The 14,332-nt window shown below is 42.3% G+C and overlaps 1 protein-coding gene across 2 annotated transcripts in view; it reads left to right on the forward strand.

The window, feature by feature from the left end:
• The first annotated feature begins 4,297 nt into the window (after positions 1 to 4,297).
• LOC121299142 (semaphorin-7A-like) overlaps positions 4,298 to 14,332 on the forward strand; it is a 75,801-nt gene continuing 65,766 nt past the window's right edge. For both annotated transcript variants that reach the window (XR_005947368.1, XM_041226710.1), the window contains exon 1: positions 4,298 to 4,479. Coding sequence is in view for 1 of the 2 variants with exons in the window: in XM_041226710.1 (XP_041082644.1) it covers positions 4,359 to 4,479 (121 nt within the window). In the remaining variant the exon portion in view is untranslated. The remainder of the gene's footprint in view (positions 4,480 to 14,332) is intronic.

A 14,332-nucleotide genomic window follows, 5' to 3' on the forward strand; every position in this document is an offset into this window, starting at 1 on the left:
GTAATGACATGTTACAGCCTATTCAATAGATTGGTGTAATGACGTGTTACAGCCTATTCAATAGATTGGTGTAATGACGTGTTACAGCCTATTCAATAGATTGGTGTAATGACGTGTTACAGCCTATTCAATAGATTGGTGTAATGACGTGTTACAGCCTATTCAATAGATTGGTGTAATGACGTGTTACAGCCTATTCATTAGATTGGTGTAATGACGTGTTACAGCCTATTCAATAGATTGGTGTAATGACGTGTTACAGCCTATTCAATAGATTGGTGTAATGACGTGTTACAGCCTATTCAATAGATTGGTGTAATGACGTGTTACAGCCTATTCAATAGATTGGTGTAATGACGTGTTACAGCCTATTCAATAGATTGGTGTAATGACGTGTTACAGCCTATTCAATAGATTGGTGTAATGACGTGTTACAGCCAACCCGCATTGTCATGTGAAAGGCGAGTATGTTAATATTTACTCAAATAAATAAATAAATATTTATTACAGTATTGATATACCCTTGTGACAAAGTGCCCGCCCCTGTGTATATTTTCTGTTATATGTTGCGTGTTGTGTGTTAATGTTGGTGTATAGTCATTGCTACATGGGATATAAACGGGTCTGTGTAACACGAGTGTTTAAATGTATATGTGTATTTAGGCACGAGGATTGCACAGCACTTCACGTGCAAGTAAAAAGTATTAATACGTGAGCACGGGGAATTGCACTTTATTAATTCATGTGCAGTTGTACCGAGACTCCAATTGAATGATTGATTAGCAATCGAGTCTTGGTACAGCTGCATAAAAGCAGCATGTTTTCACATATTTGTGTGTTCGGGAGTGGGGAACGGGTGGGGTGGGAGAGAGAGATAGAGAGAGAGAGAGACAGAGAGACAGAGAGAGAGAGAGAGAGAGAGAGAGAGAGAGAGAGAGAGAGAAGCGTAATTATAAATATCAATTGTTTTGTGTAGCGTTCGTCCACCCTGTTTTGTCAGTGTCTGTTCATTTTGTTTGCCTATTTATTTTGGTCTCACGTGCTGCTTTGTTACAAACCTTTTATTTTCTGTCTGTTTAATTATTAAACTGCACATCAGCGACTTCACCATTCCAAAACCTGTTTTCTGAGTCAGTTTCTGTTTCTGGTCTGTCGTCACCCACTGCGGCCGTCTTTGTGACACATGGTGTAAGAAGTGGGATTACCAGCGCCTCCTAGATGCAGACCAGAGCAGGTATGGCAGTTTCTGGTTTAAAAAAACAACAACAAAAAATAAATAAATACATTTTAAAAAATAAAGAAATAAAGAAATGGAAGGCTGGAGCTGGAGAGATGGCTGCCAGTATTTGGAGGACCTCCTCGGTGGTCTAGAGGACCAGGTGGCTGTCTGCCCCTTCCAAGAGGAGGAGGAGGAGGAGGGGAATTGGCCCAGGAGAGGAAGGTGAGGAGAAGGAGAAAGAGTACAGGAAAGGGAAAGAGGAAGGCAGAGCATCCATAGCCCAAATCTCCACCAGCAGAGGGAGAGTGCCTGCTGGTTCCGTCTGGAAAGAGATCTCCCGAAGGTGATCAACCTGCTGTGGGCCCAAGATGGGGAGCATTGGGAAACTTGGGAACATCAACACCACCCAGTGTCCCTCCGAGACATCACAGCCATGGTGTTCAACTACCTGGCTGCCGATATTGGAGGGACCCCGTCTTAGCCCTGACACTGTCTCCAGGACCAGAGGGAGAGGAGCCAACACACCAGTCTCCTGCAAGTGAGGGAGAGCCGCACCAGTCCCCTGTAATAAGGGTAGACTACACGCCGCTCCCACCTCCTCTGCCAGGAGACTAAACACAGCCCCCATCTCTGTCGCCAGGAGACTTCACGCCTCCACCACCTCCATCGGCAGGAGCAGAGCAGCAGGCGCTGCCTCTGCCTCCTCCATATCCACCAGCAGAGGGTGAATGCCTGCTGGGTTCCTGTCCACTAGCAGAGGGTGAAGGCCTGCTGGGTCCCCGTCCACCTGCAGAGGATGAATGCCTACTGGTATCACTTCCCCCACAATCACGAGGAGAGGAGCTGGAGATGCCTTTCTGCCTCCATCACCATCAGGGGGAGAGGAGCAGGAGCTGCCTCTCCCTGCACCAGAAGGACCAGGACAAGATGCTGGCAGTCCTCAGCAGCCCTTGCATAGGCTGCTGAGGGAAGCACGGGGAAGAACTGCCCGGCCGCAGTGGCCGAGAAGAGGGCCAACGCCCGCACCCCAGCTTGTTCTGACTCCCTGCCTCGCTTTGCCCAAGGATGCCTGCCTCGCTTCGCCCAAGGTTGCCAGCCATTCTGCATCTCCTGGGGTTGCCTGCCGCTTCACATTGCCTGGGGTTGCCAGCCGCTTCGCATTGCCTGGGGTTGCCAGCCGCTTCGCATCGCCTGGGGTTGCCAGCCGTTCCGCATCATCTGGAGTAGCTGGAACTGCTTCGCCAGGGGTTGCAGTTAGCTCTGCTTGGCAGCACGAGTCAGTGTGGCCGGAGCCCCAGCAGAGGGAGCTCCCGGCTATGAAGAAGGGGGGAGAGGTCAGGAGACTACCTTCCCCCGCAGCAGTTTCGCTGCTGGAGATCTTGGAGTAGGTGTGGAGACCACCAACCCCAGCAGCTTTTCTGCTGCTGGACTTGCCCCGGCTGAAGGAGTCAGTCTGGGATCTGTCAGCATGTCTGCTGACAGCCGCACCATTGGCAGCATTTCCGCTGCCAGTGGTACAGCGGGAGGAGAGATTCGCCCCACTGTCATTGCCGCCCATCAACCCCTTAAAGTCCCTGTTCTTGGCCCAGGTCTTTGAGCGAGACTTTTGGGATTTTAAGGGGGGAGGTTGCCATTGAGGCCATGTGTGCTTTGCACAAGGGGGGGGTATATGTGGCAAAGTGCCCACCCCTGTGTGTATTTTATGTTAGGTGTTGTGTTTTAATGTTGGTGTATAGTCATTGGTACACGGGATATAAACGGGTCTGTGTAACACGAGTGTTTAAAATGTATATTTGTATTTAGGCATGAGGATTGCACAGCACTTCACGTGCAAGTAAAAAGTAAGAACACTATGTAACACAATTTTTGTTCCTGGGTAGTAAGTGTTATTTCCTAATTGCTTATGCCTCAAAGTATAGAAAATGGCTATTATTCCCCACAAACTTACTTTTGTGACCGGGACAGTGATATTTCAAAATATCACTATTTCCAATGGGAAAGTGAGCGTGTATTTACAGTATAATTGTAAATCTCGAAAAACTACTCACTTCTAAATCTTTTGTAGTCATCTTTGTATTACTTTAGTATAAATACATGTTAATTTGTATTCATATGTTGTTTTTTTCTGACTTTATGGGAACGAAAAGACACACATTTGCCCATTTTCCCATTGGAAATAGTGATATTTTGAAATATCACTGTCCTGGTCACAAAAGCAAAGTTTGTGGGGAATAATAGCCATGTTCTATACTTTTGAGGCATAAGCAATTAGGAAATAACACTTACTACCCAGGAACAAAAAAAAAATGTTTTTTGTTACACAGTGTAATATGTGAGCACGGGGAATTGCACTTTATTAATTCACGTGCAGTTGTACCAAGACTCCAATTGAATGATTGATTAGCAGTCGAGTCTCGGTACAGCTGCATAAAAGCAGCATGTTTTCACATACTCAGGGTTGTGTGTTCGGGAGTGGAGAATGAGGGGGAGAGAGAGAGAGAGAGAGAGAGAGAGAGAGAGAGAGAGAGAGAGAGAGAGAGAGAGAGAGAGAGAGAGAGAGAGAGAGAGAGAGAGAGAGAGAGAGAGAGAGAGAGAGAGAGAGAGAGAGAGAGAGAGAAGCGTAATTATAAATATCAATTTTTTTGTGTAGCGTTCGTCCACCCTGTTTTGTCAGTGTCTATTCGTTTTGTTTGTCTATTTATTCTGGTCTCACATGCTGTGTGCTGTTTTGTTACAAACCTTTTATTTTCTGTCTGTTTAATTATTAAACTGCGCATCAGTGACTTTACCAGTCCAAAACCTGTGTTCTGAGTCAGTTCCTGTTTCTGGTCTGTCGTCACCCACGTCGGCCGTCTTTGTGACAAGGCTTTCCTGAATAAACAATTTTAAAAAATGTAGTGTGCATGCTATGATATGTATAAAAAGTGCCGTTTTCATTTCTATTGATTTATGGGGAAAATACAGCCTCAACTAATGGATCTTTGGACCACCATGCTGTCTGATAATTCCAAGAACTTATGATGTGAGCATTGCGTTCCAGAATTCGATTGCCCCTCCCTCTATTCACTATCATCTGAAACAGAACTGCACATTTCCTTTCCAAACTGACTGAGTTAGCAGCAACAGCTTATGCTCTAGCATGGTAACTGGGGTTAAGATGTGCTCTCCAATCAGGACTGAATTACTGCTTTGCTTATTCCTACTCTTCCTGGATGCATTGGACAGCAAATACACCCCAAGAGTGATTCTACCTGCAACAGGTAGGACCGTTCTGAAGAGTCAGTTACTGTAGGATCCAGCAGTTCAGTTATAGTCATATTACTACAGTATGGAATCTACTGGCATGACCTTGGTCATTTTTACTTTATTTTGTTGCTGCTATTTGCTATTAAATTCATTTATATAAATTATTAACGCATATAATGTTTTACAGCTATCTGACAGAGATGTGTACTGCGGACAGAGCAGATGATTACTGGTACTTGTGTCTAGACTACAGGAGGACAGTCTTATTAGCCCTGTTGGGGTGCATGTCTCTGTAGTCAGTTTATATGAGGAAGGCGGGTGTATGTATTCATGTTGCACTGTAACATATCCGGAGATGCGCTTGGCCAATTGTCCCAAACAATCTGGGGACTGTTTTTATATCACACTTACATTCGAAAATGTATTAGTTATTTACCTGTCCATCTCTTTCTCCATAAAACCAGTTTAGTGGGCAAACAAACAGGATAGGTTTTGATGTGTGATGATCAGTTATTTCAGTTGACTCTAATTTAAAATGTACTGTCATGGTGTGGCGTGAAATGGTTCTTATCTTGTGTGCCAGTTGTGTGAAAATAAGATAGCACATGCTCTCTGTATATTAGAAACAAACCCTGATCACCACTTATCTTCTCAAATGTACACTTGCTAAAATTATATTTTGTTTCAATTTACAATTCTAACAAATAAAGTCCACCCAGCTGTATATATAAGTTCAGTAATTGAAATTGGGGTTCTGGTGATGGGTGCCTGGAGAGCTCTGGTTGTTAAAAGTGATCCCCTCATTGGCAATGAACTCCATAACATGGGGGGCACATCTAACCATGATGGGGTTATATTTCGACGTCTATGTCTTTTAACAGCCATATAATTCAATACAAGTATTGTTTGTATTGTTTGTTTCCTAAATCTGAAAACACACACAATAAATACAAACTTTCAGGCTACAGAGTATAAGTATAGAAATCCTAATAATTGTATAGAACCTGAATATCTGTGGTCTTTGTCAATCTGAAACTATACATTGCATAGGTTTAATAGATGCCAAGTAATAAAGTGATTAAAACATGTGTGGTAGTACAACCTGGTTAAACAATTTAAACAAATACCCCTCTGACACTCACAGCACATATACAGTAGCCTATTGTTAAAGCTAGCACTAACAAAAACCAATTCCATTATTTTAATCAAATGCTATCAGTATAGTGAACGAGTCTCTGAATTTCACAAATGTATGTGTTAGTAAAAGTCAGAATATTGGCAAATCTTAAGATTTACTAGTAAATGTTGGCATTTACCAAGTAAAGTGGTACATGTCTGAAATAAACATGGGAAAACTTTGGACATTTACCGGTAAATCTCAAGAATAACTAAGTGGCTTTGGCTAATGACTGAATCTTTCTAATCACTTTCTAAGCAGCCTCTTTTAGGTGGGCAAGGGTTCAATTGATATGTGTGCAATGGAAAGTGTTCCAACAAAAAGAGCTATTGTAAAAAAGTGTTTCAGCAGTCCTGTGTAACTCCAAGTGCCAAAAGAGTCTACCATGCTGCAGTAATTAAATATATCTGTTCATGTCTGTGGCATTTGGTGTCACAACCAAGTGTGATTTTCTGATTTACCGAAGATCCTAAATGATTTAATTTGTATTTAACAGCATGTTATTATTCATCAAACTACTGCTATTTGGAGTTCAATATCCTTCAACACCATTGTGAATTGTTTTATACTCAAATTTAGAAGAAATTAATTGATGGTATGTCGGCATTTACCGATAAGTTTGGGTAAATCATAATATTATTTCTTTATCATTTCTGACATTTACCACCTTAATTGGTAAATGTTGACATTTACTGGTAAAGCTTAAGATTGACCAGATTCAGACTTTTACCATAACATACACATGTCAAGCATTGATCGTGTACTGTTACATGCAAGAATAACATGCCATAACAACACGCAACATAACTAGCGCCACTTTTCTTTACCATGCAGACACGTGAAATCTATCATAATCATTATGCTACGCTATTTCATTGTGTAAAGCAAAAGGTAAATATACTAAACTATGAAGATTTTAGGACAAAAGTGCTGTAACATCAAGAATCCTCATGACTTTCTTCTAATGTAGATACAATGTAAACCTTATACATTTACTATCAAACTGCATGAATTCATAACGATTCCTGACAGAGTCATTCTCCATAGCCTAATGAATGCCAGTCCTCAGTTACTCATTTGTTTCAGTACCTAGGGGTCTACAGATCACACACATACCTCATAACAAGACTCACTGATGAGAGTTCAGAAGCATGGTCTCTGTTCTCACCCAGTCACAGTGAGTCTATATTGTGTAACAGAGGAAGTTCCTGATAGGAAGTGCCACACATTGCATGTCTTATGACTGAGATCTGGTTTCAAACACAAATGCAAATGAGAGTGCTTTAGTTATACTGTATTTACTAATTGTGCAAGAAACCATATAAAATACTGTAACGTGTGTGGGGTCTGTGAAGTGCAGGAACGTTTGACGTGGGAGGGGCAGGTTAGTTAGACACGATCTCCCTTTCATAAAACCATGCTGACTGTCTGTAATTTTCCATTTTGGATCTTGTTATAGTTTCCATAAATTTCCATATAATAGAAGTCAGGCTTATTGGTCTGTAGTTACCTGATTCGGTTTTGTTTCCCTTTTTGTTTATCGGTATTACGTTTGCAATTCTCCAGTCTGTTGGTACAACCCCTGTGTCAAGAGACTGTTGCATGATCTTGGTTAGCGGTGTGTAAAAAACTCCTTTCATTTCTTTGAGTACTATTGGGAGGATCTTATCCGGCCCAGGGGATTTTTTTATTTTCAGAGCTCCTAGTCCCTTTAGCACTTCTGCCTCGGTTATGCTAAAGTTATTTAAAACTAGATAGGAACAGGTTGGCATGTGGGTCATGTTGTCCGTATCCTCCTTTGTAAAAACTTCTGAAAAGTAATCATTTAATATATTTGCTATTTTATTTTCTAATTTTTTAATTTGCCATTTGTATCTCTTAGACATTTAACTTCCTCTTTGAATGTTCTCTTGCTGTTGTAATATTGGAAAAAACTTTCAGTACTCTTTCTGTGTATTTAGTTTTTGGTCCCTTTTAAACGTTATGTAAGGTGAATATTTTTTTTTTAAATTGATCTATTAAACCATTTTGGCAATTTTGTTTTAGTCTTAGATTTGTCTACTTTAGGGATGTAATTGTTTTGCACCTCTAGTACTACATTTTTAAAAACCAGCCATCCTTTTTCTGTGGATGATTTCTCTATTTTACTCCAATCTACTTCTGTTAGTCTCTGTTTCACACCTTCATAGTTTGCTTTTCTAAAATTGTAAACTTTAGCTTTAGTCATTACTTTTTGGGTTTTAAAAATCACTTCAAAATGAGACCATGTTGTGGTCTGAGTTTGCTAGTGGTTCTCTGACCTCTTTTTTAGTTATTCTGTCTTTGTTATTTGAAAAGATTAAATCAAGGCATGCCTCCCCTCTAGTCAGTGCCTTGGCAAATTGTGTTAGGAAGCAGTCATTTGTCATTTCCACCATTTCAATTTCGTCCATCATGCTCCCCATTGGGTTTTCCCATTTTATATGGGGGAAGTTGAAATCCCCTATTATTTTGTCTTCTCCTTTGCAACATGCATTTCTAATGTCATTGTATAACAGATTATTTTGCTTGCCGTCTGAATTTGGTGGTATATAGAATGCGCCTATTATTATGCCCTTTGAATTTTTGTCCATTATTCTGACCCATTGATTAAGCATTGTTTTCTTCAATTCAGATTTAACACCTGGGCTTCAAGACTGTTTCTTATGTATAGCGCTACCCCTCCACCTCTTCTGTCCTGCCTGTCTTTCCTATACAATGTATACCCACAAATATTATATTCGTCCCCATCACTCTCAGACAACCACGTTTCTCTAACACCTATCACACCATAGTTACTTATTAGTGCAGTAGCTTCAAGTTCTAACATTTTGTTTCTTATACTTCTAGCATTTAGATAAATGCATAAATACAAAAATACATATATAAATGCAAATACATAAATAAGGCAGCACACTGTTGTATTAAGGGGGTCCAAACTTTGGACTGAACTTGGTGTGTTTCTCAATATGGAGTCCCCAACAATCATGATCTCCTTTCTTTTTACTGTCTGGCCACCACTGTCCTGGATGTTGTTCCTTTAATTCTCTTGATGTTGGCTTTGATCATCTAAATTTTTAAGTTGCTCAAATTTTTTGGATGTTTTGATTTCTGGTGGTTGTGTTTGACAAAGTTTCTTTTTTCCCTGCTTCTGCCTACTTGAACCCAGCTGTTCTGACCTTCTTCTATCTCCCTGGTGGATTTCAGTCTGTTAGGGGTGCAGATTTCCATGAATTGTGGGTGTGCCAGCTCCTCAAGGTCTTACTTACTTACTTACTAGTTTAAGCAAGTCCTGGATCATACAGCACTTTACACACACTTGGTTTAACTCTGCTGTGTCTTTTCGGATTTCCTCCATCATGCAGGTGTCACAGATTACTGGCTTGAAGACCATGTTAATTTTTTTTTTTCGGGGAAGTTTAGTTTAGCTTCTGCTACCTGCTTCTAACAGCTCTGTACTTTTCCATGACCTGTACTTATAACATGCTATCACTTCCACTCACTGTTGCTGGGAAGACATTGGTGATGAGAGTGGGATATTGGTGATGAGGTGATGAGTGGGTGATGAGTGGATACATTGATGATGAGAAGTGGGATATTATGGAGCGAGACGAACTTGACACACTCAGATAATGGAGCTGGAGAGGTCTAGAGGAGACGCCGCTATGAAAACAGGGCGAGGTACCAGGAGAGAGTGGGGCGAGGAGAAAGACGGCAGATCGGAGATAAAAGGAACGCAGGGAGAGAGTGCGAGGGGGAGGGCGCCAGAGGGTCACGAAGGAGAGAGAGGCAACTCAAGATGACATCACAGAAGGCGGGAAGATCCAACATGCCGATGAGGAGCTGCAGGTTCAAAGGAAAGATGGGGACGGGACCGATTTCGTCACGTCATCGCTAACAACCAAAACAATAACAAACAAAATGGCAGCACCCATGCCGACTCTCAAAATGGCAGCGCCCATGCAGAACCAGAACTCACTGCATAGGCTTTGATGGTAGGACTGATTGGCAAGATTATTTTCATTATTTTAATAGTCTAGCCTGGCTAGCTGGCTGGGACAATAAAGAGAAAGCAAAACACTGAATTACTGATGTAAAAGGGGAAGCATTTCAAAGGCTGCTAAAGCTGGAACCAAGAGTGCAGTCAGATTACCAAGCCATAGTCCATTGGCTTGGGGAATGTTTTGACCGATTGTGACAGTGAATTAATCCGAATCAGCAGTCTCCTTCTCGACCTGTGAGAGCACTGTACAGCAGGAATTGCGTGCCCCATACTGAATGATTGGGCAGTTCATTCCGGGGGCAGTTGGACGCCAGCCATTCAGGAAAGGGACTGCATCATGGTACCAGGAGTCCCCATCCTAGTACAGTAAGCAAAGTTTCAGTCATGAATTGGAGGAGACATGATTGAGCTAGTTATCGGAGGGGGTGGGGCTGAGGGTACTTTAGGGGGACATGATGCCGTAATCGGCTCCTTTGTTGTGGTTAATGGGAGGAACCTGAGTTAAGTGTTTTTGTCTTGTTTGCAGCCGTGTGTGTTTTGTCTTTGCCAGACTGATTAAGGATCTGGGAGCTGCAGCCTTGGGCCAGTGATTCACCTGGACACCCCTGTCTGAGCGGGTGAGCTCAGGCAGCATATCAAGCCATGGCTGACGAGGAGGCTAGCCAGTATGACCTAGTCAGGCTGGCCATCCTACAACGCCTCAACATCAAGGGGGAAACATATTGGCTGTGTTTCCAAAAATACAGATGCCACTAGAGACTTGCCCCCAGGAACTGTGTGACCACATGGGGCACTGGCTTAACCCTGCACAAAAGACCGGTGCACAGATGGGCGAGGCAATGGTCTTGGAGCAGTTCTGCCATGTGGTAGGCATGGAGACACAGGACTGGGTATGCCGTCACACCCTGGAGGCCGCCATCAAACTGGTGGAGGACTTTGTGGACTCCCGGGTCTCCATCAGTACCGGACTACTGACCCCTCTTCTTCTAACCGCTCCTCGGCAGCGTCCGCATTACCACCAACACCTCCTCCTCCCCTGGGACCCCGACCGGCCAGACCACGGATCCCAATTGGCTGACCCACCTCCTCACTATGGAGGCAGCGGTTGGCCCCCAGCTGAGGTAGATTTACTACCCCTGACCCACTGCCCTATCAGCATCGGAACAGACCACTAACCCCAGTGCCTTCTGCCTTGATCATGATCCTAGACACATCGTCGCATGTGCCGCTCGATAATGAAGTGCAACGTGTTGTGGTGCAATTTAGTATCTGAGGCTGGTAAGGAACGGGGATATGGTCGAGAGGGGCCTTATATTTTTGATGTGGTGGTGTGTACCCTGGCTTTAGTGGACTCAGGGTGTGCACAGACCTCAATTCGATCAGCTCTCTTAGGTTGTGTGTCGTGGCAGCCACAAGCAAGATGGCGATCTCCTGTATCCATGGAGACATGGCGACATCCCATCCTAAAGCATACGTGTGGATAGGTCATAAACAGTGCCACCTCACAGTGGGAGTGGCGGAAAGGCTGCCACATCCCATAATTCTGGGCCGGGACTGGCCACACTATCAGCAATTAATCCAAAATGCAGTCCTGACCACACTGGGGACTGGTGGGAGAGAGTGCAGATGGTATCAAATGCCACTCAAAGGGAGTCAGTACGCAGTGTGACCGAAAGGGTGAGGGTACAGGGCCATCCAGGGCAGATGTTACTCCGGCCCCTCTCAATATACCAGACATATGGGGCTCAATGCAGAGCTAGTGATGGACCAGAAATACGACCCCACAATGGTGCACGCTTGGGGACAAGTCTGTTCTATTGAAAGAAAGGATGTTGAAGGCTCTGAGGTGTTAGTATATCTGCACTTCATTATCAAGGGGCAAGTACTGTAAACCCTGCCCCGGGCACAGGACAGCCTGTAACACAATTGATGGGTCCTCCATTCTGTCAACCCGAGTCCATGAGGATGGCACATAAGAACATAAGAACATAAGAAAGTTTACAAACGAGAGGAGGCCATTCGGCCCATCTTGCTCGTTTGGTTGTTAGTAGCTTATTGATCCCAAAATCTCATCAAGCAGCTTCTTGAAGGATCCCAGGGTGTCAGCTTCAACAACATTACTGGGGAGTTGATTCCAGACCCTCACAATTCTCTGTGTAAAAAAGTGTCTCCTATTTTCTGTTCTGAATGCCCCTTTTTCTAAACTCCATTTGTGACCCCTGGTCCTTGTTTCTTTTTTCAGGCTGAAAAAGTCCCTTGGGTCAACACTGTCAATACCTTTTAGAATTTTGAATGCTTGAATTAGGTCGCCACGTAGTCTTCTTTGTTCAAGACTGAACAGATTCAATTCTTTTAGCCTGTCTGCATATGACATGCCTTTTAAGCCCGGAATAATTCTGGTCGCTCTTCTTTGCACTCTTTCTAGAGCAGCAATATCTTTTTTATAGCGAGGTGACCAGAACTGCACACAATATTCAAGATGAGGTCTTACAAGTGCATTGTACAGTTTTAACATTACTTCCCTTGATTTAAATTCAACACTTTTCACAATGTATCCGAGCATCTTGTTAGCCTTTTTTATAGCTTCCCCACATTGCCTAGATGAAGACATTTCTGAGTCAACAAAAACTCCTAGGTCTTTTTCATAGATTCCTTCTCCAATTTCACTATCTCCCATATGATATTTATAATGTACATTTTTATTTCCTGCGTGCAGTACCTTACACTTTTCTCTATTAAATGTCATTTGCCATGTGTCTGCCCAGTTCTGAATCTTGTCTAGATCATTTTGAATGACCTTTGCTGCTGCAACAGTGTTTGCCACTCCTCCTACTTTTGTGTCGTCTGCAAATTTAACAAGTTTGCTTACTATACCAGAATCTAAATCATTAATGTAGATTAGGAATAGCAGAGGACCTAATACTGATCCCTGTGGTACACCGCTGGTTACCACACTCCATTCTGAGGTTTTTCCTCTAATCAGTACTTTCTGTTTTCTACATGTTAACCACTCCCTAATCCATGTACATGTGTTTCCTTGAATCCCAACTGCGTTCAGTTTGAGAATTAATCTTTTGTGCGGGACTTTGTCAAAAGCTTTCTGGAAATCTAAATAAACCATGTCATATGCTTTGCAATTATCCATTATCGATGTTGCATCCTCAAAAAAATCAAGCAAGTTAGTTAGACACGATCTCCCTTTCCTAAAACCATGTTGACTGTCTCCCAGTACCCTGTTACCATATAGGTAATTTTCCATTTTGGATCTTATTATAGTTTCCATAAGTTTGCATATAATAGAAGTCAGGCTTACTGGTCTGTAGTTACCTGGTTCAGTTTTGTTTCCCTTTTTGTGGATCGGTATTACGTTTGCAATTTTCCAGTCTGTCGGTACCACCCCTGTGTCAAGAGACTGCTGCATGATCTTGGTTAGCGGTTTGTAAATTACTTCTTTCATTTCTTTGAGTACTACTGGGAGGATCTCGTCCGGCCCAGGGGATTTGTTTATTTTAAGAGCTCCTAGTCCCTTTAACACTTCTGCCTCAGTTATGCTAAAGTTATTTAAAACTGGATAGGAACTGGATGACATGTGGGGCATGTTGTCAGTATCTTCCTTTGTAAAAACTTGTGAAAAGTAATCATTTAACATATTTGCTATTTTTTTTTCTTCCTCTACGATTTTGCCATTTGTATCTCTTAAACATTTAATCTCCTCTTTGAATGTTCTCTTGCTGTTGTAATATTGGAAAAACATTTTGGAATTGGTTTTAGCTCCCTTAGCAATGTTCATTTCTATTTCTCTCTTGGCCTTTCTAACTTCCTTTTTGACTTGCGTTTGCAGTTCCGTGTACTCTTTCTGCGTACTTTCTTTTTGGTCCTTTTTTAATGCTCTGTAAAGTGCCTTTTTTCGCTGAATATTTTTTTTAATTGATCTATTAAACCATTTTGGCAATTTAGTTTTACATTTAGATTTGTCTACTTTAGGGATGTAATTGTTTTGCGCCTCTAGTACTACATTTTTGAAGAACAACCATCCTTCTTCTGTGGGTGTTTTCTCTATTTTACTCCAATCTACTTCTGTTAGTCTCTGTTTCATACCTTCATAGTTTGCTTTTCTAAAATTGTAAACCTTAACTTTAGTCTTTACTTTTGGGGATTTAAAAAACACTTCAAATGAGACCATGTTATGGTCTGAGTTTGCCAGTGGTTCTCTGACCTCTGTTTTAGTTATTCTATCTTCGTTATTTGAAAAGACTAAATCAAGGCATGCCTCCCCTCTAGTGGGTGCCTTCACAAATTGTGTTAGGAAGCAGTCATTTGTCATTTCCACCATTTCTATTTCATCCTTCGCGCTACCCACCGGGTTTTCCCATTTTATTTGGGGGAAGTTGAAATCCCCCATTAGTATGGCTTCTCCTTTGCTACACACATTTCTAATGTCATTGTATAACAGATTATTGTGCTCACCGTCTGAATCTGGCGGTCTATAGCATGCTCCTATTATTATGCCTTTTGAATTTTTGTCCGTTATTCTGACCCATATTGATTCGGTTTTATTTTCTTTGTCCAGGTTTAACACCTGTGCTTCAAGACTGTTTCTTATGTATAGCGCTACCCCTCCTCCTCTTCTGTCCTGCCTGTCTTTCCTATACAGTGTATACCCACAAAT

This window comes from Polyodon spathula, chromosome 24 (genome assembly GCF_017654505.1).
Source record: "Polyodon spathula isolate WHYD16114869_AA chromosome 24, ASM1765450v1, whole genome shotgun sequence".
Taxonomy (NCBI): Eukaryota; Metazoa; Chordata; class Actinopteri; order Acipenseriformes; family Polyodontidae; genus Polyodon; species Polyodon spathula.